The following is a 25,649-nucleotide window of genomic DNA, read 5'->3' on the forward strand; positions in this document are numbered from 1 at the left end:
TTCCAGCTTTAATTTTGGCGCCTTGTTTTCTTCCGTATCTCCCGGTACTCTACCTTATTGCTTAGTGTATAAGCGTATGAGGAGTTTATCTGGGTTAATCCATTTACCAGTCCAGCATATGGTTTTGAGTTTTGCAGAATTACTGAATATATAAAATAAAAGGTAATAATAAAAAATACAGTATACTTATATTTATTGGTAGCATTTTTGGTTTTTAAGCCCTTTATGACCAAGGTGACACGTTCAGACATGGTTTCCACAAATATTTTATATGTAAAGGTCTGTCGTTTGGTATGAATAATATTAAAAACAGAGAGGAAACCCCCGATTTTTGTAAAAAAAAATTTGCTGCCCCCAAGTACGGTAATAACCCCCTTGCTTCAATTATTTGTTTTGTGAGGGTGCGAGATGCTGTGACGGCGGGCTTTGTAGTTTCGACTCCCCCGCTTCACTAATCATTATGAAGGAGCAAGAACGACAGGTTTTTTTGGCTAGAAAGGCTGATCTGGCCCTGTATGATGCATACTTTACCATATAAAGAAATCTCGCTGATATAACTATACATTACACAGGGCCCCAAAATCCGCTACTCTCTCTCTTTCTCTGTAACTCTCAAACTCTCATTCATGATCTGTCGATGTCGCTCTACTGTCTTTGACGACAGCTTCCCTGTCTTCTTTTTCCGCAGCTCCGTTTATTCTCTTTCATCTCTTGCCTCATGTTCCTTTGTCATCTTTCTTTGTCCAGGTACTTTCGCAAAAAGGGCGGAGAGCACACCCACTTCTCCGATTGGAGGAACAGGGGAGAGGCAGTCCATGTGGCATGCACGATGGCTCCGCCCCTTTGCTGAAGTGCTCCAGGAGCCAGAATATTGCAGACAGATTCACGGAGAAAGGGAAGCGGTTCAGCGCCGCTCTTTCTTCTCGAATCCCTCTGCAATATTGTTATGGAAGGCAGGAAGTAGAAGAGCTTCCCAGCAGAAGTGGTAGATAATTACACAGTGAGGTAATATAATCGTGCATTAGATTCAGGATTCGACAAATCTGATTTGGTTCTAGGAGCCAGAGAACAAATGGAGGAGCCAGGTTTTTACCCCCCAAAATACTTAACACTAACATGCTTACTCACACAGCCTTCTACCTTTGCTGGGTCAAGACAGCTCCTCTGCTCCCACGCGGACCTCACTGGCTGTGTCTGAGTGCCAGATCATATTCCGGAGCTCAGACTCGGTCAGAGTGCGAGGACTGAGTGAGTGCGGCCTGCTGGCATGCAGCTGACATTTGGAGTCCCCAGGCAATGCGGTGACTGTGGGTCCCTCCATTGCACCAGTAGTTTTTTGGGAATTAAACAGATGGATGACTTTTTGATTGTATGATTTGTTTTATTGTAGATAGTGGTGTCAAGAAAAGAGAGATGAAGTTGAGCAAAGTGCAGTATGATGAGATTGCACTTTTCATTACCACGCTTCGACCTACACGGCAATCCTTGAAACGTCTAAACGAGAGATTTCCCCAGTAAGTCGTGATTATTATTGCTAGAATCTGCGTCATTGAAATATCTGGCAAAATATCTCTCCCCCTTCTCTTCTCCACTTTTCTCTCTCCTCCTCCCTTCTTTCTACTCCCCCTTCTTCTGTCCCTGCCCCTCCCATCCTCTCTTTTCCCTCCCCTGCTTGCAATGAAGCCCACCCACTGATTGGTCCATGCCCATATTGACAATCACACCCCTTCCAAGCCTCCATATACAGTGTGAGACAGAGGTGGGTAAAAAAGAAGAGGCAACCTGAAACGCATAAAAATGCTTCTCGTTGTGGGACCTGAAATGCTGAGCAGGACAGCAACCAATCAGAGTGCAGCATGTGCATTCTGTTTAGACCTTACGCTAAGCCCCATCCATGGTGACAAAAGAATTACACGACTACTATATGATGTGCGCTTTTTTCTTTCCCTATCTTTCTTCGTTTGCCTCTTTTGTTTTGTTCTGTGCGTCTTTTATTTGTTCCCTTCACACAACACTGTCTGGCAGCACCTTGTATCCCCCACAATGATATCTGGCAACCTCTGACATCCCCACCCCACCACTACTTCGCAAAATATGTTAAATACGCCACTCTCTCTCTAGGAATCGTTGACTGGACATCCCCTTTAAGCCCCATCCAACGGGACAGACAGTTCCCACGGTGACGAGGCTATGATATATATTAGATCACGGATACGTGATAGCAGCCAAGAACCCTCAATGTTTTTCCATCTCAGACCACAAAACACTTGGGTGCCACTATAAATATTTTAGCCGTCAATAGTTACCTGGCGTCCATGAGTTTGGCCAGCCCTGCCGCAAGAGTGTTCCTAGAAAAGTCATTGTTACTGCATTGTAAAGGTTGTGAAGGCATACTCGCCTCTGTAATGCGTACTCAGTACAGCGCTACAGAATTTGATGGCGCTATATAAAACAATAAATAATAATAACGATGTACCTGTTGCTCGCGCTCGGACTGAAGAGGCTTAGTGAAGGAAGCCGTAAAGGTTTATGTTAAAAAGCACAGGCTGGGGTACACGCTCACCCCATCAATCAGTAGATTGCATGATCATTTGTAAGCTACACCCAATGTTACACGTTTGTATGGTGGACACATAACCATGACCTTCTAAGAAGTTGGAAAATAATAACACAATAGTGGATATTCTTTAGACTAAGCTCAGGCAAGATCTGGCCAGGACCGACTCCTTCATATTCCACTCTGATCTATTGAATAATAAGGAATTCTGATATTTATTTCCCCCCGCAAAGTGCAACCAAAAGTTAAGGTATGGAATAGGACTTTCTAAATGATCGTTGTCAGAAGTAATGTTTTTCAGGCGGAAATGGTTTTGTAGCTGAAGGATTTCCCAATTGTTCTGTAAATGTACGGTCGCAACTTTTACACTTAAAGAGAACTATATAAAAATAAGCTCTACTTCTTCATTTCCTTATGGTCCCACGTATGTTGTCGGGGTTAATGAAACGTTAGCCGGTGGCAACTGTGAGAGGGCTGACGACCACCGGTTGGTAACTCTGTAGCCGTAGGAACGCTGCTACAGTAGCCAAAAGCTATGAAGTCTAGGGGGTGATGGGCTCAGCGATGATCCCTCAGTCGTAGAATAAAACTCTTCTCTGTTCCGTTGCCAGCAGAATGTTGGCAAAGGCCGCGCTTGTGTTTGCTCATCCAGAGTATTTGAAGAGGAAGCTAATATCATGTAGCATTAGCGTGCACTTCAGGGCCCATTTAGCTAAGCTGGCGAACAGGCCAAGCCTATACCAGTAACTAAAAGGTACATGAGGGAGTCAGCGTGGCTTTCCTGGCATAACAAGCTGCTCGGTTGTAATTAGCAAATTGGGAGCTATTGACTTCGTTAACAGCCTCTGTTTCACATTGGAGCGCAACTCTTAGGGAGGAGGAAGATTGTGGCGTATTTGCCGGTCTTGTGCCGTAATCTGCAAATATCTTTATTTTAACCGTTTCCATACCAAGCTGGCTTCCTCTTCATTAAATCATTTATATATATTTTTTTTTTTGCCCAATACATATAATGATGTCCGGGTTACTTTGCGTCTTTGGCTCTGAAACTTTTATTAGATAAAACCGTGAGTGAAGAAATAACGTATAATTTTGCTGATTTATTTGAAAATATTTTTCCATTTTCACTAGGGCTTGACACGTTTTACTTTGGATTAAGAAGCCATTTTTTTTTTTTATATATTTTCACTGAAAATCAAACAGTGACATCAGTTTATTTAATGAATAATTGTTAAATGCATAAGTTGTTAAATAAATTAGTCTATTTAACTCATGAAATAATTTCTAGATGATTTGATAACTAGTTGATAGATAAAAACCTTAACGGGACAGTCTAATATCCCTGAAAGCCCCTCTAAAGAATAATTTATACTTAAGTACGTCGAGTACTTTAAAATAAAATAAAGCTGCCGCTTCATCTAAAGTTTAAAGAATGAATATTAAAACACATACAAAGTACTTTAAATAGACAGACGTGAACAATCTGTAATTTACAGACATTATTGACGGTGAATTTCCCCCAGTTAGTAGACCTGAGCGTCTGCACATCCCCCCCCATCCTGCCTATAATGCTACACGCCTCGGCTATTGGCAGTAAAGCCGATTAAAGAGGCGATGGTGTCCCTGTTGGGTCACAACGTCATCGTTTTTCTTGTGAAGCCATTATTTGAGGTGCCAGGAGAATCTGATTTACAAAGTAACATTATATTTCAAATTCTATGCAATTATTTGTCGAGCTCTTAAGCTCCCGGTGACACAGCTCGTGGCTGATGCTTTCCATTTTATTGTTGGGTTTACAAAAAAGTTGTACACATGGCAATGACCAATCGAAAACGGCGTGACTGTTCTCCGTGCATGTATCCACTTAAGACCTTCTTAAAGGTATATTAAGCTAGCCCAGCTCAACGGAAATGGCTGTAACTGTCTTATATCCCATATGTTCAAAGCAAGGAAATACCGAAATCCTGGTCTGTCCGCGGCCCCTCGGGCCTGGAATCCAACACCTGTTGGGTATAGGTCCTCTTAAGTTCCCGGAGCGAGACTCGGCCGCTGGAGAATGTCACAAACACAGCCGACGTAGAGAAAGAGCCGCCAGCGGTCATCGCCTTTCTGTAATGAATAATGGAATCCACCATATCAACAGCACGGCGAAATGATTGGTCTTGTTCCTGAAGAAGTCCGTATTAAAGTTACTTTGTGTATTTATAGTCAGATGCTGTATTTGTGCTGCTTCGACAGCTCATTGTAATGGCCTGAATTTAGAATTGCTTTTGTATTATGTTTTCTTGATTCAAATTGGCCCTTTCCAAGGTACTGGTGAATGAGTGCGGCTATCCTGGGGGGACGGCGATTCGAGATTAACTCTATTTCACGTCGGACAAGTCACTTTGTCACCGCGTACAGAATTGCACTGCATAGTCCTCGGGGTACAGAATCATTTTATCTGCGCTATTATTCTTGAACTTTGTTCCCGTGCGATGGCAGCGGCGAGAACATTGCACGGGGCGCCGGGACCGGTGCGTTCCTCCGTCCCGCACTTCTCATCGATTCCAAATTAGGAGGAGCTGACGTGGCGCATCCATCATATCCGAGCAAGGCTTTTATGTGCACGAGGGCCACTCACATAGCAAACGCATGTCTCCCACAGCGACACGCGTTCGAAGGCGGCGCGCCGCTAAGTGGGCTGTCACAGTGGCTGCTTTCTTAGTATATAGACAGGATTTTTAATATCTGCTTCAGTGGATTTAATGAACAAATACATTTGTCTACGACCCAGGGCCAATTGCGCCTGCGGTAAATTGCTCCTCTATACGAGCCGCTGACACGCATATCAGCAATGTGCTGCGGGGGGGGGGGGGGCAATCAGAACGGAACGAAAGCCCCCAGCCTGCAATACTGCGCCTATTATAAATGGGGAGCTGTACCTGCGGATGTAAGCGTTAACCCTTTTGGCACTGGCAGTTACTTTTTATGTCTTGTCTACCCGTTGTACAGCGCTACGGAATTTGATGGCGCTTTATAAAACAATAAATAATAATAACGATGTACCTGTTGCTCGCGCTCGGACTGAAGAGGCTTAGTGAAGGAAGCCGTAAAGGTTTATGTTAAAAAGCACAGGCTGGGGTACACGCTCACCCCATCAATCAGTAGATTGTATGATCATTTGTAAGCTACACCCAATGTTACACGTTTGTATGGTGGACACATAACCATGACCTTCTAAGAAGTTGGAAAATAATAACACAATAGCGGATATTTTTTACACTAAGCTCAGTGAAAGCAGGCAAGATCTGGCCAGGACCGACCGCTTCATATTCCACTCTGATCTATTGAAACCCGAGCATCCCCACCGGTACTTTTCTCAGTGGCATATCAAAGCTGAAACCCGTGTTTGACTCAGAATATCTTAACCTCGCGGCAGCTAATGGCTTGCATAAGGGCTGTTATTAGCACCATTCGGTTGCCACCATCACAGAGCCACTACAAAAGAATCTCTGCATGGGCTGTTAAAGGGCTAATATCCGTCGCGCTAGGTTAGCAGATGCAGAAAGTTCCTAGGTATAGATATATACGCGGGAGAAGGGATCCTGTGTTGGCTGGATTATTAGTAGTCGTTGGGATTGGTTATGGAAAGTATCATTTTAGGCGTAGTACATTCCGTAACTTTAAACAAGAGGGAAAATTAAACAAATGTTTTTTAACAAACAAAATACATAGAATTTGCTACAATCCTTACAAGACCTTGAAAGTACCCCATATGACCAAAAGTATGTCTAGAAGGGCACTATGTTCCCCTTTTGGGAATGAAATCGAACCAAAGGGCGTAATTGCTGACGTCTTCTCCTACTCGGTTGGACTTTCACCATAGTGTATTGGCGACTGTGCTATATTTGCTGGTGGCACACGGTGCAGCCACTTGGCTACCATCGTGGTATAAAAGTTGGGTGATACTTCTGATGGATTGACTTGATAACCACAGACTGATATGATGATTTAACCAGTGTCCTACCTACTAGATAGATTGGTAAATTATCACTGAAATACATGCCGTATGCTTAATATTTCTCACAAACGCTTTGTGCGTTTTGCATTCTCGTGTCATGGACGTCGGGGCTTTTGGCACACAGAGGGCTATTTCAATCAGGCGCAAAATGCGTATCACCACCCGCATTAGTGATATTTTTGGAAATTTTGTTTTGTCCTGCCTCCTGCCTGCCTCCCAAAGTCGTTTTCGTGGTTGGCCTTATGTTTACTTCACCAGAATGCATTTTCAAACGCTAGAGCTAAAATGCATTGAAATCCATGGAAACATTGTAGCTGACAGTTTAACGTTCTAAGATAATGGCTATGCACGTTAGAAAGTGATGACAGGCGGACTTTAAATAAACTCTCGGTAGCGTTGCCTCCGCATTGCTTCGTCGGGATGTTCCGTGGAAGCGGGAGGCTCGTGTTTGTCACCGGGGAATGTTTCAGCCAATAATCCAATTTAGTAGTGGCGCCTATAAGGTTACATTCCCAGTTTAGCGACCCTTTCAGCCCGTGTCTCATAAATAAGTAAAACCCGTGACACGGCACATTATAGCCTACGTAAATTAGACATGACTTAAGTACGTGCGGACTCCTTGTGCCCGCGACTGCATAATACACTTCCCAGCCAGCATCTGTTGCGAGAGCCTTTGATTGATTGTGCGGCGTAACGACTGAGAGCGGTTGTGCGTCCTCATATACCGCTTGAAGCTTATTACCCCCTCCAATTAAATAAAGTTCTGCTGTTTTCACAGCAGTCACTCCTCGTAAGCATTTATCCTTTTTTCCACTGGATTTCATTTCGTGGATCTCGGCTGCTCCGCAAAAAAAAACCAACAAACCTAACAAACCTAATTAATTGTAATACGAAATTAGCGAGCAAAAAAATAATATATATTTTCAAAAACGCAAAAAAAAAATGTAACCCCTTAATGACAAACCCCGTACATGTACGGGCTCAAAATGCATTGTTTTCAACGGGTTTAGGGACCGCCCATTGTCCTTAAGGGGTTAAAGAATAAAATTACCCAATGTATGGCTCATTAACGCCCTGAATTTTTCATCTAAAGAAAAGAAAGCAGCGTTTTGGGATTAAAAAAAAAAAAAGTTGAGCAACAAAAATTGTTAGTGGCGCAAGGCGGCCACAGAAACCACTGCCTGCCCGTGTTTTATTATTATTTAATTTCTGCCGCTTTCCTTTCGCTTCTCCAGCAGAACCCTTAGTATAAATCATTGATTCCACCAGCATGGGGCGGCTAAAATGTGGCCTCTGGCATCTCCACGTCCCCAGAAAGAAGGCAATCGGCGTGGAAGCTCCCGTTACAGTAAGTGACCTCGCCGCTGACACTGAAGATCACGCTCCAGGTTCTTAAGTGCCGTATTTACTCTTTAACCCTCAGCGTCTCCAGCTCCCTGGTGGTACTGGAAAGTTACGCTTTTACAGGACTGTCACTTGCTCTTCTCTAATTTGATGTAGCGGCAGAACAACATGATGCCTTTTTTTAACCTCTTCCGTCCCTGCCAACTGGCTGATGGTAATAACGGTACCAGTAGTTCCCAAAACGAGATTCTGGAGACTTAAGGAAAGTACGCTTTCAAGTGTAGGGGTTGAATTTTGATTGGTAAATATTATATATGAATAATCCACAGACCCTTGCAAATCGTTTTAAAACGGTGTGCAGCGATGGAGATCTTCTGATGCGCTTATAAATGTCACCAGCTGTGTTCCCGGGCAACAACAATAAAGGGGCATTATAATTTCTGTATTAAAGTATTTTATGATTACTTTAAGATACATTAAAAAAAACTTGCCTTTGAAGAAAACTGCAGCTGCAGAGCTGCAGCTGTCCTCCTTCTCCATGGACAATTCTTGCCACTGACTGGCTGCTTCAAGCAGCCAAACCGGTGTCAGATAGGTGATCCAATTGCAGTCGGCGTGAGCGCTTTCCATACATGCACAGGGGCAGTCGTGTCAGATGCCTTCTGCAGAACCCCCCCATAAAGTTACAAGGGGGGGGGGGCATCATGTAAATTTAAAGGGTCTTCTCAGCTTTAAAAGCGCATATGATGGCTGGAGCAACCCTCTAAGCGAGAGACAGATCTGTGATTTTATTTGTGTTACAACAGCACCGAAGACGGTCGGTTATAAGGATTGTTACCGGAGGGTAATGATTCTAATTATTTGCCCAGTATTGGTTACTGTTTGATACGTCGAGATGATATATTAAACCTGGCAGGAGCGTGCTAAAAACGTCTTAATTGTGCTGTGTGAACATTCGAGATGTGCTGTTACATGTGACACGGTGTATTCGTCTAGTGTCTGGATGGATGTCTGCTCTGCCCCAGATACATGCGCGGAGTGTTTGCTGTTCATCCTGCGCGGAAGACGAGACGCCCTTTGGCGGTTATGTAGTGGAGTCTCCCGGCGTCGGCTATATGGAAGGGAAAGAGTCTCACCGGAAACATTCTGAGGCTTTGATGAACGTCCGATTGCTAAACTTCACTGTCCCTACGTTTTGCATCGGGCCGGCTGACCCCCCGCGACAAGGACGGCGTTGGCCCTGCATAATGCATAGCTAAATCAGCGAGATGTCCCTCAAAGATTCACCTATGGATTTATTCTGATGTCCTCATCTTAAAAGAAGTCCTTCTGGCAGGGGTCCCTGGGCATGAAGCTGTGGTCCAGCTGTCCGTGGCTGGCCCTTCCTGGCAGCATTTTAGGCATGGCATGGTGGAAGGTTGTCTTAAAGGGCCAGTGTCTAATTAGCCTGGAGCATGCCATGCTGGTTTAATTCAGCCACCCTTTTCATTCCTGTTCTTACCCACCCAGCCCATCTTTACTTTTTAGCACTGACCTCCTAACCAGACACTTTGGCCATTTGGTTGTGTATTCTAGCTGGAGCACAGTGTGTTCTGGAGAAGCTCCAGCTTTCTCTGCTCCCTCTGCAAGCCCAGCCTATCCAGCCCTAGCATCACTACTAATATTTTTTTTCGATAGCGCCAACAATTTACTCAGCGCTTCTTATAATTCAAAGGGTCTGCCAAAACCAGAACTGACAGAGCAGGACAAACCGATACGTTAGATAAAGACGGCTCGGCCCACAAGCTTACAATCTACTAAAACAAGATTTATATGTTGCTCAGGGCTCCTTTTCCTGGCTTTATTTTTTTTTTTCTCTTTTTTTAATCTTTATCATGTGCTTTATGAAACTTGGTAGCATATTAACCAAGTTATGTCGGTACTTCTCACTAAAATGTGACCACCGCTGTAAATGTCGTAGGTGACCGCTAAGCAGATTGCGCAAAGTCTTTTTTTTTTTTTTTTTGTAATACGTTTAGAATGACGAATCTTGGATGGATGCAGGCGCTGTCGCTTCGTTAAACCGAGAGAAAAGTTCACAGAAGAAGACTTGCAAGAATTCCCACCTTCGAAGAGTTTATCGACCTTCTTTTGTGCTGGGAAATTCACTGCCGGCTTCCCCCGGAAGATCTGAATGCTAAGTAAACGCGAGAGAACACCGCAGAGAGATGACAGCCTAGAAGCAGGAGCCCGAACGCAGCCGGCCACATAACACAGATGTCTGAAGCAGTCATCTGCCAGCCATGTCGGTCCTACGGAGCTGCCCTGCCTGGGTGAAAGCATTCGACACAGTGCTGTCAACGATGCAAATGGCACAATGGCAGCCGGATGCAAATGGGGCACCCCTCGCTGTGCTGCATTGCCCTGTCAACGGCTGTGCGAGAGAAAGGAACTGAAGGAGTGGTGCTTTCAGGGCTCTGGGGGCCAGCAAAGGTCAAGCAGCGGCAGGCATTTGAATTGGAAATTGTCTGGACTCTGACTCTCGGGAAGCGCTGATACAGTGGGACCCATGCCGGCAAAGCTTCCTTTTCTTAAGCCATCCAACCCTTCTACCACGTACATAGAAAAAGTAACCGCTGAATAGAATTGATGTGTTTTAATCTGACTCCCAGGTTTCCACGCCCCGGGGGTATCTCACGAGAATATTTTTTTTACATTTTTTTTTTTTTTTTTTTATGGTTTTACTTATTTATTGACTTATTTAAATAAATAAAACAATAAAACACGTTGGGTCTTCATTTGTGTCGAGAAGCCACATTTTTTTTTAAGGAGCATTAAAATGAAGGAACAAAAAGATAAATCTGGCATCATTTTGGGTGTAAATGTAGACCGAAGCAGAGATTGGTCACAGCTCATAGGAAATTATGGAGACAATTACTCTTTTGTAATAGGGTTAGTGCGCAATATGGACATGTATATTAATAGTGGCGTAACCTAAATGAGAACTAATAGTCAATGAATAATTTTCGGCTTCTCCGTCGCCCCTGTTATCTGCGTTTTGCCCGTCTCCCGATTCCACGGAGTTTCTAACTTTGTGGAGTAGATGGAGGCATCTGCTGCCTCGTTAATGATATCTGGGGGGGAAACCCAATCTGTAACGTAGCCATTGCGGTCACTGACTTGCCCTGACCCCACCAATGAGTTCATGTCAATTAGATTTTATTTTTAATGTAACAATTCCCAATAACTGTAGCAGCTCACGTAAGAGAGATATGGGGGGGGGGGGTGGCGAATTCCAAGAGATGAAGAACGTTTGTGGATCCATGATGATTAATTGGAATATTACTCGCATATAGTTACTGACTCCCAGGACTTGTTATCGAGGGAACTGTCCTTATTTCATACAGTTACTTCCTATCGCGTATCTTGATACACTTGCGTAAAGTACGAGGTGTAGAAGAACCTTTTTTTTTTTTTCGGATTTACTTGCAAGGAATAAGAATTCGTTGGGACGCCGTACAACTGCTGATTCCTTTTTTTGTTTTTTGTTTTTTTCTCCCCACCAGGGTCAGCTGTGGACCGTTTCTGAGAGCAGAGGGGTAGTGTAGGCTTTATCCGGAGCAAGGACAGGGATGCAATATGTTTCGTGCCTCTCTCTAGGGGCATATGAATGCAGATGAAGGATCCTCCCAGGCTTCGCGTTCTCCGCGCCCTGTCAGAATAATGGATGTTGAGCACATGTCAAGCATTTGTTAATTTCTCTGTTATTTGGAGTTTATCTACCATGATCAATCTAGTAAACGAGCGCTTGGCTGCCGTGGCATGTGCCATTGAAATGGTGATTAGGCAGGCCGGCGGAGCCGTCTGCCTTCTAGTTTTTCCCTCTTTGCCAGGTAACCGGTTACGTATGAATAGCAATCGCCTTCCAATTAAGGGCCGGTTTACAGTTTAAATTGGTGGAAATGTATTTGGAAACTGCCACATTAACTTAATGCTTCGGAGCTAACAAAAGTAGTCTAGTTGATTTTCATTCAGTATTTAACAAGGACGAAATGAGCCCGGGATAATGGGATTAGGAAAGAGACAAATATAGATACCTCCTTCTGCTCTTCTTATTCAGAATAGTAAACGTAAGCCTGTTCTCTACGAGACGGACTCTCTGAAAGAGGGAATTTCAACATTTTGCCAAGTAGAGATGCTTAGGTAGACAATAAGATCTGCTCGCAAGAACAGAACCTTTTTAGAAAGAACTTGGCATTGATCTCACATTAACACCACTTTGAAAAAAAAATGCAGTTTGTTAAGAAAAAGAAAAAAAAAAGAGTGTCGGGGGTCACTCAGGAATCTCACAAATCTGGACGCACAGGATGCTCTGTGGGAATATTATTTTTGCCCCTTAAGAAGAGAATGGGGTAAGGTTTTTCATTTTTTAAATTATATTAGATCCACAGAACACTTTTGTTCTAGAATAGTTTTTGTTTGTGTGGATTCTAATCTCTTATTTTTTTATTATTTTGTAATGCCTCTAGATTGTAAGCTTATGAGCCGGGGGCCTCTTTAACTAATGTGTCGGTTCGTCTTAGTCTGTGCGTTCTTGTTTTGTCAGACCCTTAGAATGTGCGGACTGTAAGAAGCGCTGCGTCAGTTGTTGGCTCTATATAAATAAAAGATAATAATAATAAATAGTAATAATAATAGTCACTGTGGCAATTTCCAAACGCTTAATTGAGCAGACATTCACTGGGTATACAGGACATTATAAGGTGAACGTGGAGACAGGAAGAGAGGAGATGTTTGTTTAATGATCTTAAGGCACTAAAGCAATATGAAAAAGAAATTTAAAAAATAAAATTATTTGATTTTTTTTATCGGGATTGGGCATATCTATCGAATCATGGAACCATTGATCACAAATTGCTTATATATATATATATATATATATATATATACTCTCTATGTAAAAATGTATCGGTAGCTAATTGTAAAATAAATTAGTATTACGTTAAACTTCCGTAGAGTGATTTTTATTATTATTATTATTAGTATTTGTGTAAAATTAGATAACTATATCTGTATTTATATATCTGACTCTTATATTATCATTGAAGTCGCTGTTATTAGGGGCTTCGTGGCTTTGGCATTGATGCCCATTAGCTTCGTGTGTTGTTGGCCGTGATCGGACGCCAGGAACTATGATGGAAATTCCCACTCCAATTAGGGCGCTGAAACAAAAGGGTTAATCTTGCATAATTATGCGCTGTGCTCATTGCTCTCTGAAGACTAATTAAGTATGCCTGGCTCAATATACTCCGTTAGGCTTCCAATACGGCTTTACATGATCACATCTATCTCTCCGGACATCACAAATAAAGTAAAAATCAAGTGTCTTCCTTTTTCTCAAACTTTCCACATTTCAGGAAATTAAATGGCTTTTCACGTGTGGATCCAGGGTGAGTCTGACTGCCTTGGAGCCCAGAAGGAATTTTTTACCCTAATTTACTATGTAACTATGTAAGGAAAATAATAACCTATAACTATTAACTAGCGATTATAAAAAGAAGACGAGAAAAAACAGTTTTTGTCCAACTTTTTGGTCGGTGGGATTTTTCTGACAGGTCCCTTTATGGCATTTGTTTCAGCGTCGCACTAAACTCTATTCTCAATTTCCTTCCCTTTATCAGAAGAAAAGTGATGTTTAACGTGAAGTTTTCATCGTAGCAGCTTGTATTTCTTTTCACGGCTGGCTCTGAAATCTGCTTTGGAGATCTGGCCGGTGACTGATCTTTGCTGCTGCATCCTGACCGATAAACTTAATCGTAAATAGATCTTGTTCGCTGCTTTAGAGTGAAAATGAGAGTGTCTGGGAAGAGGAGCAGCGACGAGAGTCTGCTCGTTTGATGGAGCCTTCATGCGGAAACGTTTTCTGCCGTTCTGCTAGGTAGAAGATACCCGGAGAATATCTCCTGAACATGCAGATGGTTTTTGTTGGGACAGATTTGTGTTAGTTAATAGTAATTTGGATCCTTTTTAGGTAAATGCAGAGGGATATGGGGTGTTATGGGCACAACCTGTCATATGACGAGGTGAGCAGGGAAGACCTTGCTGTCCCCTCTAAGTTTGAGTTTAACATCCAAGGATACAGCGGGCTGTTGTAATAAGTCACCCATCATGTGCTAAACTTTGGCAGTAGCTCAGCGGTGTCCAACCTGTGGCCCTCCAGCTGCTGCAGGACAGCGGCTGGCAGAGCTGCAGACACCAGTCCACCACCATGTGTAGACAACATCATAAGCACAAGGACCTATCCTGGTCACAGAAAGTATCTATGCAGGCAAAGACAGGACCAGTAGAAGACACAGGTATTGGTTTCTTTGGCAAATGAGATGGTGGCCTAGTCTGTCTTGAACGGCCATGGGCTGCAAAGCTTTGCCCTGATCCTCCACTCAAACCGTGACGTGGTGGAGAGAAGCGGTGCTTCCGGTGTGGAATGTTATCGATAAGCTTCATTTGAAGGAAGAGGGCCAGGTATACACAAGTAAAATGTATGCACTGGTTGGAAGGCATTGGATGAATATATCTGCCCTAGGTTGTTAAGCAATACCCCTAGGGTTTCAGTTTAGAGCCAAACCAATGTATCTGAGTGGGATCTTTCAACTGAGTTTCCTGCAGGGAAAACAAATATTCAGGATTTTTTCCTTGTCCTAGTTCATCTTAAGGTTCCGTGTTCCATATGTCTCAAATTTGGTAGTGAGATAGTGGGATACAATAAAAAGCATGATGTTTGTGATGCAGCCTGGTCCCTTGAATAGTCCACAAATATCTGGATTAGTCACCCCCAGAAATAGTCCTAGTATAAGAGTGAATAAATGAAGACGCAGGGGTCATCCTTGCCTTATTCTGTTTATGGGAACTTTAATTTATTTGTATCCTGTTACCGTGCCTAAGCGCATATAGCTCAGGTCTTAATCCACATAGCCCCAGTCTGCTGTATTGAACGTATTCTTGGAATCTGTTGAGAAGTGGGTGGCTAACATTTTTGGATCGTATTGGACAGAGCTTATAGGATATTATCCAGCACCCCCCATGGATAAAAGCCCAGTTTACGTTATTCAGTATGAAATTGTTTGGTACTTTAAGTTATAATTTTAACACAATTTTTTTTTTTTTTATCAGCAATGAAGATATAGAGACAAGTAGCTTAAAGAAAGCTTAAGAACATTAGCTACTAACATTAGTTAACTACTATCATGGGGGTGCCTGTCTGCATTACAACTACACTACAGAATATTCATCTGTATGATGAGGATACAAACGCAGGGAAAACGTATGAGGAAGAATGCCAAAGGGGAAGGAAAACACTATATGGATAAAATATATATGAGGGGGCAGGTAAGTATGGAGTAGGCATACACTTTTGCCGGCTTCGAGAGTAAAGGAGGCTGAGTAGGTCTAAGATTCCATTTATTATTCATTTTATTGCTATTATGTGGTTTTGTTGATGCAAATAAAGCGGTGCTTTAGCAGATATCTCTGAATATGACACTTTACATCATCTTATGCCACAGAGAGTGGCCTCGTGAGGTCTAGGTAAATCCAAAGTGTCCCTCTGCCTAATAACTTAATAACCGCTACTAAATAAAAAGAAAACAAAATAACTTAAATAACTCTCCTGTCTTCCGCCGTAATGTGCGGCTGCGAGCGCTAAGCCGATGTTCTATCGATGGGGTGAGGTTGGATATAAATCGCACAGATTATCTCTTAGAAGCGACTGTGAAGAGGACGTTTAGAGGAGCAAAAGCCTGAATGATATTCTAATCACCTGTAATATGCCGCCACCACCTCGGACCCACATGAGGCTATGTTTCTGTGGTCTGTAACTTCTGTAGTAACTAAAAGAAAAGTTCACTTTTAGCATGTGAATTAAATACTGTTTTATCACCCTAAAAGCACCGTGCTCCACCAGCTTTCACCACCGTTCCATGATCGTTCGTAGTCCAGCATGGCCATTGGATGCACATCCAGTTAGTTAAGTTACTTCGCCTACTAATGTCCTCTCCTGTCTGGCCAACATACATATTTATCGCAAGCCGCTTCCACGCTTTGCTGCTCCTTTTCATGCTTGGCCCAGACCAAGCGTAACGGGCCGCTCCGGCCCCAAAGAAGACGGTTCTGCACTCCTACACACGCTTGACACATGGCTATGCTAAATAGTGAAACAGCGTGAGAGGCGTCCCATTAGCTGTAATTAACTTAATGAAAGCCACCTGGCTTTTTTATTTCAAATCTCATTAATTGCTTGTAAATAATAAACTTGGATCTAATTTATAGGTTCCTCAATTTGATTTAGCATATAGTTCCACCCCAAAAACGTCCTTGTGTTCTTCATGTTTATCTCCGCCGTTAAAATGCTGTCCGCCGCACCCTTTTTCCAGATGTTAGGCATAAAGCGATCCTGAATCTAAGACGAGACCATGGCTGTGTTTCGACTGTATTTTGGACACAATCCTTATGATTTATTTTGTTGTTTTTTGGGGGCACAAAGGCCTGCCCTATATATATATATATATATATATATATATATATATATATATATATATATACACGTTTTTTTTCATTCAGAAATCAATTTTTCGGCATGTTACAGTTTTGCGGTGCTTTTTGCGTCAGGAGCAGGCTTGTCAGTCGCCCCGATGCTCAAGTTGAATGGCCTAATTTTTTATGCGTTTTCTCCTGCGGAGGATATTTTATACCTAATCTTTACACGGAAACGTTCGTTATTTAAGCTGCTATGTATCTTGTAAGTCACTTATTTAAGTAAAATCTCAAAAGTAAATTTTCCCCCCGTCGTGTGCAGTTTTATCATCCTCTCACGAAAGATTGTCAGCTGGCAGATGTAGACCTTCGACGGCGTTTAGGTGACGTTTATTTTCTACTCCCAACCTTTATTATGGATTTTAACATTTATTAGGGTACTTTTTGCCCAAAGTCTGAAAATATAGTGTAAATATAGCATAGTGTAAAATAGCATATATTTAAACCCCCATGGATATGGTGTAAAGAAAGTAGGTAAGGTGGATAGGACAGTAGATTTTGGAGGGTCCTCTGATGGCCCCCCATGTCCCAGCTGTAGCAGCCTCTGTGTTGCAACATTCTAACTATGAGTTACAACATTCTAACTATACAAAGAGTTAACAGGCGAGTGAGAAATGAGATACAGACTGAGAAGAATTCTTCTCCCCCTGGAAGAATTTTATTGCCAGGTGCTTGACGTAGAGTTGAGTACTGGATGGCTGAGGCTTTGGAAATGACAGAGTCCGAGGGAAAGAAGGCCTCCTGCTGAGAAAGTTTTTCTCTTTTCAAAGCCCCGTCGGTTTCACTGGGAATGTTAGAGTCCCATATGCCGCTACTGACATTGAGTTAAGTTCCCCCCCCCCATGACCCCTCCCGTCTTTCTTCACGCAGCCCCTTAATAACAGTCAGTTACCAAAGAGGTTTCCCTCGCCGCTCGCAAAATGAATTTCAATATGCTGCCGATAAGCTGAGCAGCATGTTCCCAAACTGCTAATGGAACGGCATCGCCATCCATTATTAATAGGAAGTATGCTCTGTTTTCTTTCCAGCCCTCCCGCTCGTCGCGTGTTACCAGCGGGATAGGCCAGTAGTACGGTTTATTTGAGGAAGACTCTGGCGGCCGACGCATGAGTTCCCATGTCTTCTCACCCCTCCGTGTCTTCTGCCTTCTTTCCTTCTCCCTCGTATCTTGACCTACCCTTTGTGCTCGCTGTCCATCTGGAACAACTTTTGCGCGCTTGTTTCCGTGTTCTCCTAGATTACAGGGCAGCAGGGCCTACCTTTTTGAAGCCGACTAGCCTTTTGTCTCCCCCCCCATGCACGCCAGTAATTAACTTTGTCCATCTTTTATTTTGTTCCAGTCAATCGCAGTCCACTCTGCTGAGCATCTTCTCCCAGGAGTACCAGGTTAGAAGTTTCCTTCTTTTGTGAAGCTTGACAGGTGCTTAATTGAATGATGAATGTCCCTTTATTTCTTTGTAATTGAACTGCCAGCCCAGTGATTGGTTTGGAAGATGTAAACCCCCCTCCACCCTCCCTACCCTCCGCTCTCCACCACCCTCCCCGTATCCAGCATTGCCTGATCCTGAGTGGATGGCTGCCAAGCTTTACCCATCCATCTGTCTAATAACATCTATCCTTTGCTTATTTGGTGGACCCGTAATAAATTATGCTAAACCATTATTATTCTGACAATAATAATTTCCCCGCGTTGCACGGTTCCGTGTGCTAAATGTTTGCTGACTTGCACTGTCAGGGCTACTTTCCCTCGCTGACAGAGATTATGATAAACGACCCTCTCTTGGAGTGGCAGAAGGCAAGAGAGGCAGAAAATGGAGTCATTTATCATCCGGTGACGGGTGTCACTCATATGGCAGCCCTCCAAGGAACCGTCACTGTTCTATTTTATTTTTCTGGTTCTGCCGTTTTAATTATTTATTTACTTATTTTTTTAATCTTGCTTCCTAAATATACTTTTATTTATTTTTTTTAAATTAAAAGGACAAAAATTACTTTTTCTTTTTTTTAGAGGTCCTTCTCAGACGCTAAGGGGACCTGGAATTGAAGGGGGAAATTTAATGCCCAACATTAAATGTAAAAATAATCTATATTTTTTTTTTTTTGTGTGTGTATGTCGCCCAGCCGCTTTCTGTCTGAGACGGCCTTCGGCAATGCTATTGTAATTCAGTTTGCTTGTAGCCTTCTTGGGTTCCTTATAGCCTCTTAAAAATCCTCTAGGCAGTAAATTAAGATCAAAATGCCGTGCTGATGTAGCTTAAAAGGTGTCACTGCCAGCCTTCATCATCATTCTGTGGCTTTTAATATATTGTACCACCGCAGACTCCTTGTTTTTTTCCTAAATATTGCAGTTGCATTAAACAAAAAGTTCCCCAAATATCAAGACCTTTCGATCAACACGGGGAGTCCTCAACTTAAACAACACAACGCGGTCCTCTTGAACTTATAGTTACGCTTACTGGTCTTACTGGGTTGCCCATATTTCTTTTGTTGTGCTTTTATAAAATCAAGAAATCTCCAGAAAAATAAAAAAAAATAATTGGGTGGGAATTTTTTTGTTGTTGTTGTTGTTGCTACGGCTGTCGTTTTTCTTATGTATCTGTCATGGCGTTGCATGATTGTTGTGTGTTGTCCTTTTCAGAAACTAATGAAGAAGACCCACATTAGACACCACGCTCCGGAGGCGATCGAGTCTTATTATAACCGGTACGTCGCCCTGATCTCCTCTCTATCGCTGAAAAAAAACGATATTGTAATCTCTCCAGTGTTGTAAATGAAGGTGTGCGGTTTGAAATGAAAAAAGCAAACCCTCGGAAGCTGAAACATGCACCTCCAGCTGTTATTGGACTACAACTCCCATAACACTCGGGGGCTTAATGCAGTGTTAATGGCTGGCAGAGTTTGAATGGATTTGCTGCGTTAAACTGTATGCTGTTGGGTCGGTACCACTTATTAAGCATTTTACTTGTATAAGGATATTTTGTTCTTAAAGGTTGTTACATTTATCTTTCAGGCCAAGCTAAATGAAAATGTTTCCATTTTCTGAACATTTTTGAATTTGATCTTCATTTAAAGGATAACTTTCCTCCTAACTCCCAATTGGAGCATTTTATGTAAACTCTTCCCATGCCTTAAAATGTATCCGCATGCATCTAAACTAATTTTTTTATTCTCAGATCGGAGCTTGAGATGTCCCTCCAAGGCTATGGGTTAATTATGTATGTGACACTTAAGACATTAGAGTAATGGCTACCAAGGCCAGGAGGTTGAATTGTGCAGCTGAACTGTTTTACGCGTTTTACCGAAGACTTAATTCTGTGTTGAGTAACGTGGCGTGCTTGAATGTTACAGCCCCTCGTAACTCACAGATGGTCATCCTGTCCTTCCCAGAATCTGATTTATAATGGGATAACCCCAGCCATAGACTCTATATGTTGTTGTCACTACCCCAGGCTGGAATAGTTATTTTTGGTGTTCTTCATGTTTTCCAGCTACCTAAATGATGTGAAGGAGAACCCAGGAGCCCCTGTCTTGTTGGACATGGCTAACGAGGTATGGTCTGTGTGTTTCGAGCCCATCTAAAGCTGGCGTGGCTGCTTAATTACATACAAGAGGCTCGCTACCGTCTGTGAAAGCACGTTCTGCTAAAAATGGTGGAAAACTACTTTTGGACATGACTTTAAATCCCACTATATCTTGCTTTATGTATGTTTTAGAAAAGTAAGAGCTGATTGGTTGATTGCCCCCATGCCTGGCCGTTTGTGCCCTTTCTTTTTGGTCCTGGACACTGTATACATTATTTTCCAATACGCATTTAGGGACTTTGGCTAGTTGAGCGCTGTTTGGTGGTTAAGCCAAGCCATAGTAGCTGCAGATCAACTTGGACACTGAAAGTAAACTGAGTGAATAGTAAGAATATTAAAATTGTCTATTTCTGAAACCAATCGAGGAATCGCCGGATACACCCTCAGTATGTCTCTGGTTATTACAGGACAGTTATAGACACCCCTTGCGGGTGTAAAATCACTGACGGTAGGTTTGAATTTATTCACACAAATCTTACAGGCGGCAAATATCTGTGTACGAAGTTAAAAAAAAAAATAATATATATATATATATTTCCGATATATGTTTGCGTGTTTGACCAAAACATTGAAACTACCCTTTTTTCGCTCTAATGGTATTTCTTTCACCCATCAGAATAAAACCCCAAACTCTCCGGAAGTTGAGTTTATTGAAAACATAAATAGAAATGACACCCTGGGGCTTTTGTTGAATAAAAACAACATAAAAAGTGCATATCGGGAGCGCAGGTGGACAAAACCCACGTGAAATCTCCCTCTAAAATATTTATTTACAATAATAGTGCGGATGCAATATCGGGTCAGATAAAGCTCGCCGTTTCCATGTCAGTCCTCTAAGGAAAAAAAGCCGATAGGGATTCTAAGTATATGTTTTCTCTTATAATGTTCCCCAAAACATGGGGTTAACCCTTTTACTGCTGGAGAGGATTGCAGTAAACTACAGTTTGTTGGAATTCACTGGTCCTTGAAAAACGACATTAGAACCCCTTTAACTATACTGACAAATGAGGTCTTAGAATTATAAACCCTCGTCCTTCACGCACGTTCTAAAAGACATCATTCTAGGTTGTTTTCAAAAAGCTCTAAAAGGTCCTTGAACGAAAAAACAAAAACAAAAAAACAAGATGTTTTCTTAGGAAAAAAACAAAAATTTATATTTATTTTTTTGCCTAGTATTTCTTTTCTTTCCACCATTTTGGCTCTGAAGCTCTTTTTTATCCCCCCGCAGCCTCCTTTTTCTTCCCCCCCCCCCCTCCCCGCCGCCGTGGGCCTTGTTGTGTTTCGTCGTGAGCTCTTCTTAATGCATTAGGGAAATGTTGCAATAACCAGTAGCACATTATTACATCCAAACAATCAAGCTGCCATTTTTATATGATACTTAATATTTAAATGACACCTCGCTGCATCTGCTGACGATTGATGTAAGAGCGCTACTTTATGAGTCAATATATATTTAATCAGTGAAAACTGTAAAATCTGATGAGAGATGTATAACATAGTGGCAGGGAAGGGTTGCAGGAGGCTAGTTAAAGCTACAGCTCTGTGTTGTCGTACTGTTTTGCATGCAACTCATCGCATACCCATATTTTTACCTGAGCTCCTGCATATATTAATGTTGTTATATGTTTATGCACACACGGGGCAGTCTACAGCTGCCATGTATCAATGTGCGTCCCTCTAACAAAGACCCTCGATGTATGCAGTAGGGCTGTACAAGGACGGACTGTTGGCGGTGACATAATGTGACATGTTTGATGTCGTCGGCAGCGTCCAGCTTCAGTGGTCCAGCCGCTGCAGTTTATATTTCAGTGAATGGACTAGAGATTTAGTGCGTCTATAAAAACCCTGTTATTGCCGAAGGTATACATTATTTATGGATTTATTTTACAGGCATCCCTAGTACGTCCCTCACACCCTGGACTGTAGACAGTGTGGGGGCTGAGCATGTGGTATGATGCATACATGTAAGCGCAATCCAGGTATTGCCATATGTAGGAAGCTTAGCTTATGATTTGCCAGATCTATGATTTGCCAGATCTATGATCCAACTGATAGGGCAGGATAAGGCACCAGGCGCGTGTCCACCAATGAGACAAGTGAAGAGGGCCCCAGTGGTAGCTCCATCCACTCCTGACTCACTCGTGACCATCCTTCATCCCATCGAGCATATTGTAACTATTTCCGAGCATACATCTTCCAGTCCCATCCATGCTCCCCCTAGGACGCTCATGAGTGGGGACCTCATGGGTCCATCCTTGTTGCCAGGAACTTTATAAGGTGCCATAAGGCTAGATTGGAAGCTCACCGACAGGACCCTCAACTCGACTCCTGGGGAATATACTGTTGGTACTTACTAAACACCGTAAAATAATACTATATGCTTTATATATGCTGGATGTAGATTGGTCTATGCCCCATAGCAGGTGCCCAGTTTACCCTGCGGTTATGTGGGTGTCAGTGACCTGTCTTCAGCTGTCCTTCTATGAGACGGGGCAGAGAAAATCACTTACTAATCCAAATAGCTTTTTCTAAGCAATCTTAGCTAAGGGAAGTCTTTTTTTTTTCGAAGAGGGATATTTATAGAGGGGGAATTCAAATAATAAACCTTATACCAGACGATCGTCGTCTAAGTGTCCTAACAGTGGGATTTCGGAGAAATTCCAATATCCTCGACTCATGAACTCCATTGAAGCTCTATTGTGACTCCCACCTAGAATAAATTCTCCAATGGTTCTTTGCCGGATTAGATAACTTCACCCCGCCCAAGTAGACCCAAGATGCTGGCATATTAATAAATGGGTTTTTTTAGAAATTGCTTCTGCCTGTACCATGTGGGTACAATAAGCTCCAGCATCAGACCATTTCTGTAGCCGTAGAGGATGCTTTTTGCTCTTCATATTGTTCTATATTATGGGAAGGTAGCTTCTGCACGTAGTTTCCAGTTCCTCAGCACCGGCATACTGAATAAGCTTGGACTTTGGCGTTTAACTCCAAATATATATATAGATCTACTGAGTATAGTCTAGAATATAGAACGTTGACTGCGCCATGCTTTTGCGAACAGAAAAACCAAAACAAGTCACTTTGCATATTTCAGAGGCTTCACCTAGTTTCTTTATCAAGATAAAAGGACGATGTGATTATTAACCTTGAAATGCTGTCAGGATGTTCATTATGTAATGATATGCAAGCAAATCACTGTCTCTGCTGTAGCATTTTACAAAGGAATCTTCCGCAACTGAAGTGTTGGAGGACGTAGCTCAGGTTTCAGAGTGTAATTTAAGAACTTTCTTTTCTGGGTTTGAATGTGTTTATTAGATTCACTAAAGCTATAACCTGTACGGTTTAGAAAGCTGGAACTTTTGAATGTTGGGAACGTTGACTGCTTTCACTTGAATGGACCTGAATGTTGATGGCGGACCAATACAAGAAACAAATTAAGCTACGCAAAATAAGTGTGTGAGAGCAATCGTCTTCAAATCGTCATGTCCAACTACTCTATAAAGTGTAAAAACAGAAGTGGGTACCCAAATTCTAAATGGAAATCACTTTTCTCTGCAGGTGGACTTTTCTCCAGCCCTGATGGCTCGGCTCATCCTGGAAAGGTTTCTTCAAGACCGTGAAGAGGGTCCCAGTGAGTAAATTGTCCTCTTAGTAACTTTTTATATAGTTTTTTTTTTTCTTTTTTTGTTCTTCTATGGACTGGTTACCGTAAGCATAGTGAAACCTCAACATTGTGATTTAAATATTAGCTAATAGTTTCACAATTAGTATTTTTTTTCTGTCCAATTCGATGTATTAGTTGTGTTATGCTCATTTACCGTATTAAGCTTATTTGTGATTTGTATTCATCCAGTGTTTCAAATGAATTCACTTTTGTAATTTTTAGATTTAAAAAAAAACAACAACTGGTTGATTAGCTCCAAGAAAGTGGTGGGGTGTTTGCTGGTGATGATGGCAGCGGGGTTACTGCCATGACCAGCGATTAGGGTTGTTTAGACTACAACGCTTAGTGTTTTATGGTGAGATGGGTAACTTGCGCATTATGGGGGGAGAATTCTTCTTACTGAAAGGAGACCTCATCTTCATCATCTTGCTTGATAAAGATTTTCATGGAGGTACCGAAAATGTGTAATGTATGTATCATGTGGCCGAAATAATAAATAATATAGGGAGCCACAATGATCGTGCTATGATATGTGAGAAATCGTTGGTTCCTGTTTTTACAACATTTACAATTGTAACGTTAGAATAAAAATAATATTCCCCGTCGTCTGTTAGCTGAAGAATATGGCTGCTCTAAAAATAAAAAAACGCACATTTTACTGACTTTTCTCATATCGATACATCAGAGAGGAGAACTTCTACTGTCATTTGCCCGTTTCTCGGACTGTCATTCCTTCCATGAATTGAGCAGACACCCGCGCCCCGGATCCGTACACGCGCTACGAGAAATAAAGTATCTTTAACGTTAAACGTCTTTGTTCCGCTCGTGAACTCCCAGCTTCTGTTTTGTTATTTTGTCCTTCCGCCCCTGGAAACCTCCTCCCTTCTGAAAGAGCACGCCGCCGGTATCTCTGGGAAAGGGTAGGAGGAAAATACTCTGCTGCCGCTAATAATAATAAGAAAATAAATAAATAAACCGCCGAGAGATGAAAAGAGGAGCGCTTCAGGAGGAGGTTCAAACTTAAATTAATTTGCCACTGAAAAAATACATTTTGTTATTTTCTCCGTGTCAACTGCATGATTAAAACTGGCTGTTAAGTGAGCTCAGGGGATCTTCTCGTAAAAGATTTATGAGTAATGCTCAGTGCAATATTCAAAGTGAGCCATGAATATCAGGGTAATTGCTCTCTCTGCTGCTTCTTTTACTAGGCACGAGTTTGTCAACTACGCCATAAATATTTGCCTAGTCTGGTGAAAAAAGACAGTTCCATCGCCTGCATTTTTTATTACCTGGTGTTATGTTTACCTTTTGAGTCCCGCCTTTAGGCACATAGGTAATCTAACAATAAAGAAGAAAGACAGCAAATAATTCTTTGTGGGTTTCATCTCCTCTACACTTTAATGCGGCTTCTTTTTAAAGCGCCATTGTACGCCTCGTACCATGGAAAGTTAAACCCCGCTTGCTTTACAATACATCAACACGATTGCGATTCTCACTACCGCCGCTTCACAGACCGTTAAATGTTCTCCCCGTCAGAAGAGAGCTTTGGCTTTTGGGAGGCTACCTAAATAAGAATAAGAAGTAAATAAGTGTGAACGCTTCATTTATATGAAATTGGATGTATACGGGGGGGGTAATTTCTTGTATGATAAAAAGAAGAGCATAAGCATACATAGTCATGGGGCGCTATACGTTGAACTATATGTAAAACGTAGGTTGTGTTACAAAGAGATGGGTTAGAAATCATGCCGTTGGGTATCCTTTATGGGGAGGGGACATTGAGGTAGTATACGGAAATTTGCCTCGATGATACGTTCCTTAAAATGAAAGCAGTGATCTATATTGTCAGACGTACGGCGAGTGGAGAAAGCGGATGTAATCGTTAAAACAAAATCTTCATTTATTTTTTATTTTTTTTTTAAACCTTGA

At 42.2% G+C, this 25,649-nt stretch overlaps 1 protein-coding gene across 1 annotated transcript in view; it reads left to right on the forward strand.

Moving 5' to 3' along the window:
• Positions 1–1,413: 1,413 nt before the first annotated feature.
• LOC149284046 (CDAN1-interacting nuclease 1-like) overlaps positions 1,414–25,649 on the forward strand; it is a 92,612-nt gene continuing 68,376 nt past the window's right edge. The window contains exons 1-5 of the mRNA XM_089497225.1: positions 1,414–1,514; positions 17,813–17,858; positions 19,111–19,175; positions 19,961–20,021; positions 23,615–23,687. Of these exons, the coding sequence (XP_089353351.1) occupies positions 1,414–1,514; positions 17,813–17,858; positions 19,111–19,175; positions 19,961–20,021; positions 23,615–23,687 (346 nt within the window). The remainder of the gene's footprint in view (positions 1,515–17,812; positions 17,859–19,110; positions 19,176–19,960; positions 20,022–23,614; positions 23,688–25,649) is intronic.

This window comes from Sceloporus occidentalis, unplaced genomic scaffold (assembly GCF_023333645.1).
Source record: "Sceloporus occidentalis isolate IW3139 unplaced genomic scaffold, rSceOcc1.0.p SCAF_100, whole genome shotgun sequence".
Classification (NCBI taxonomy): domain Eukaryota; kingdom Metazoa; phylum Chordata; class Lepidosauria; order Squamata; family Phrynosomatidae; genus Sceloporus; species Sceloporus occidentalis.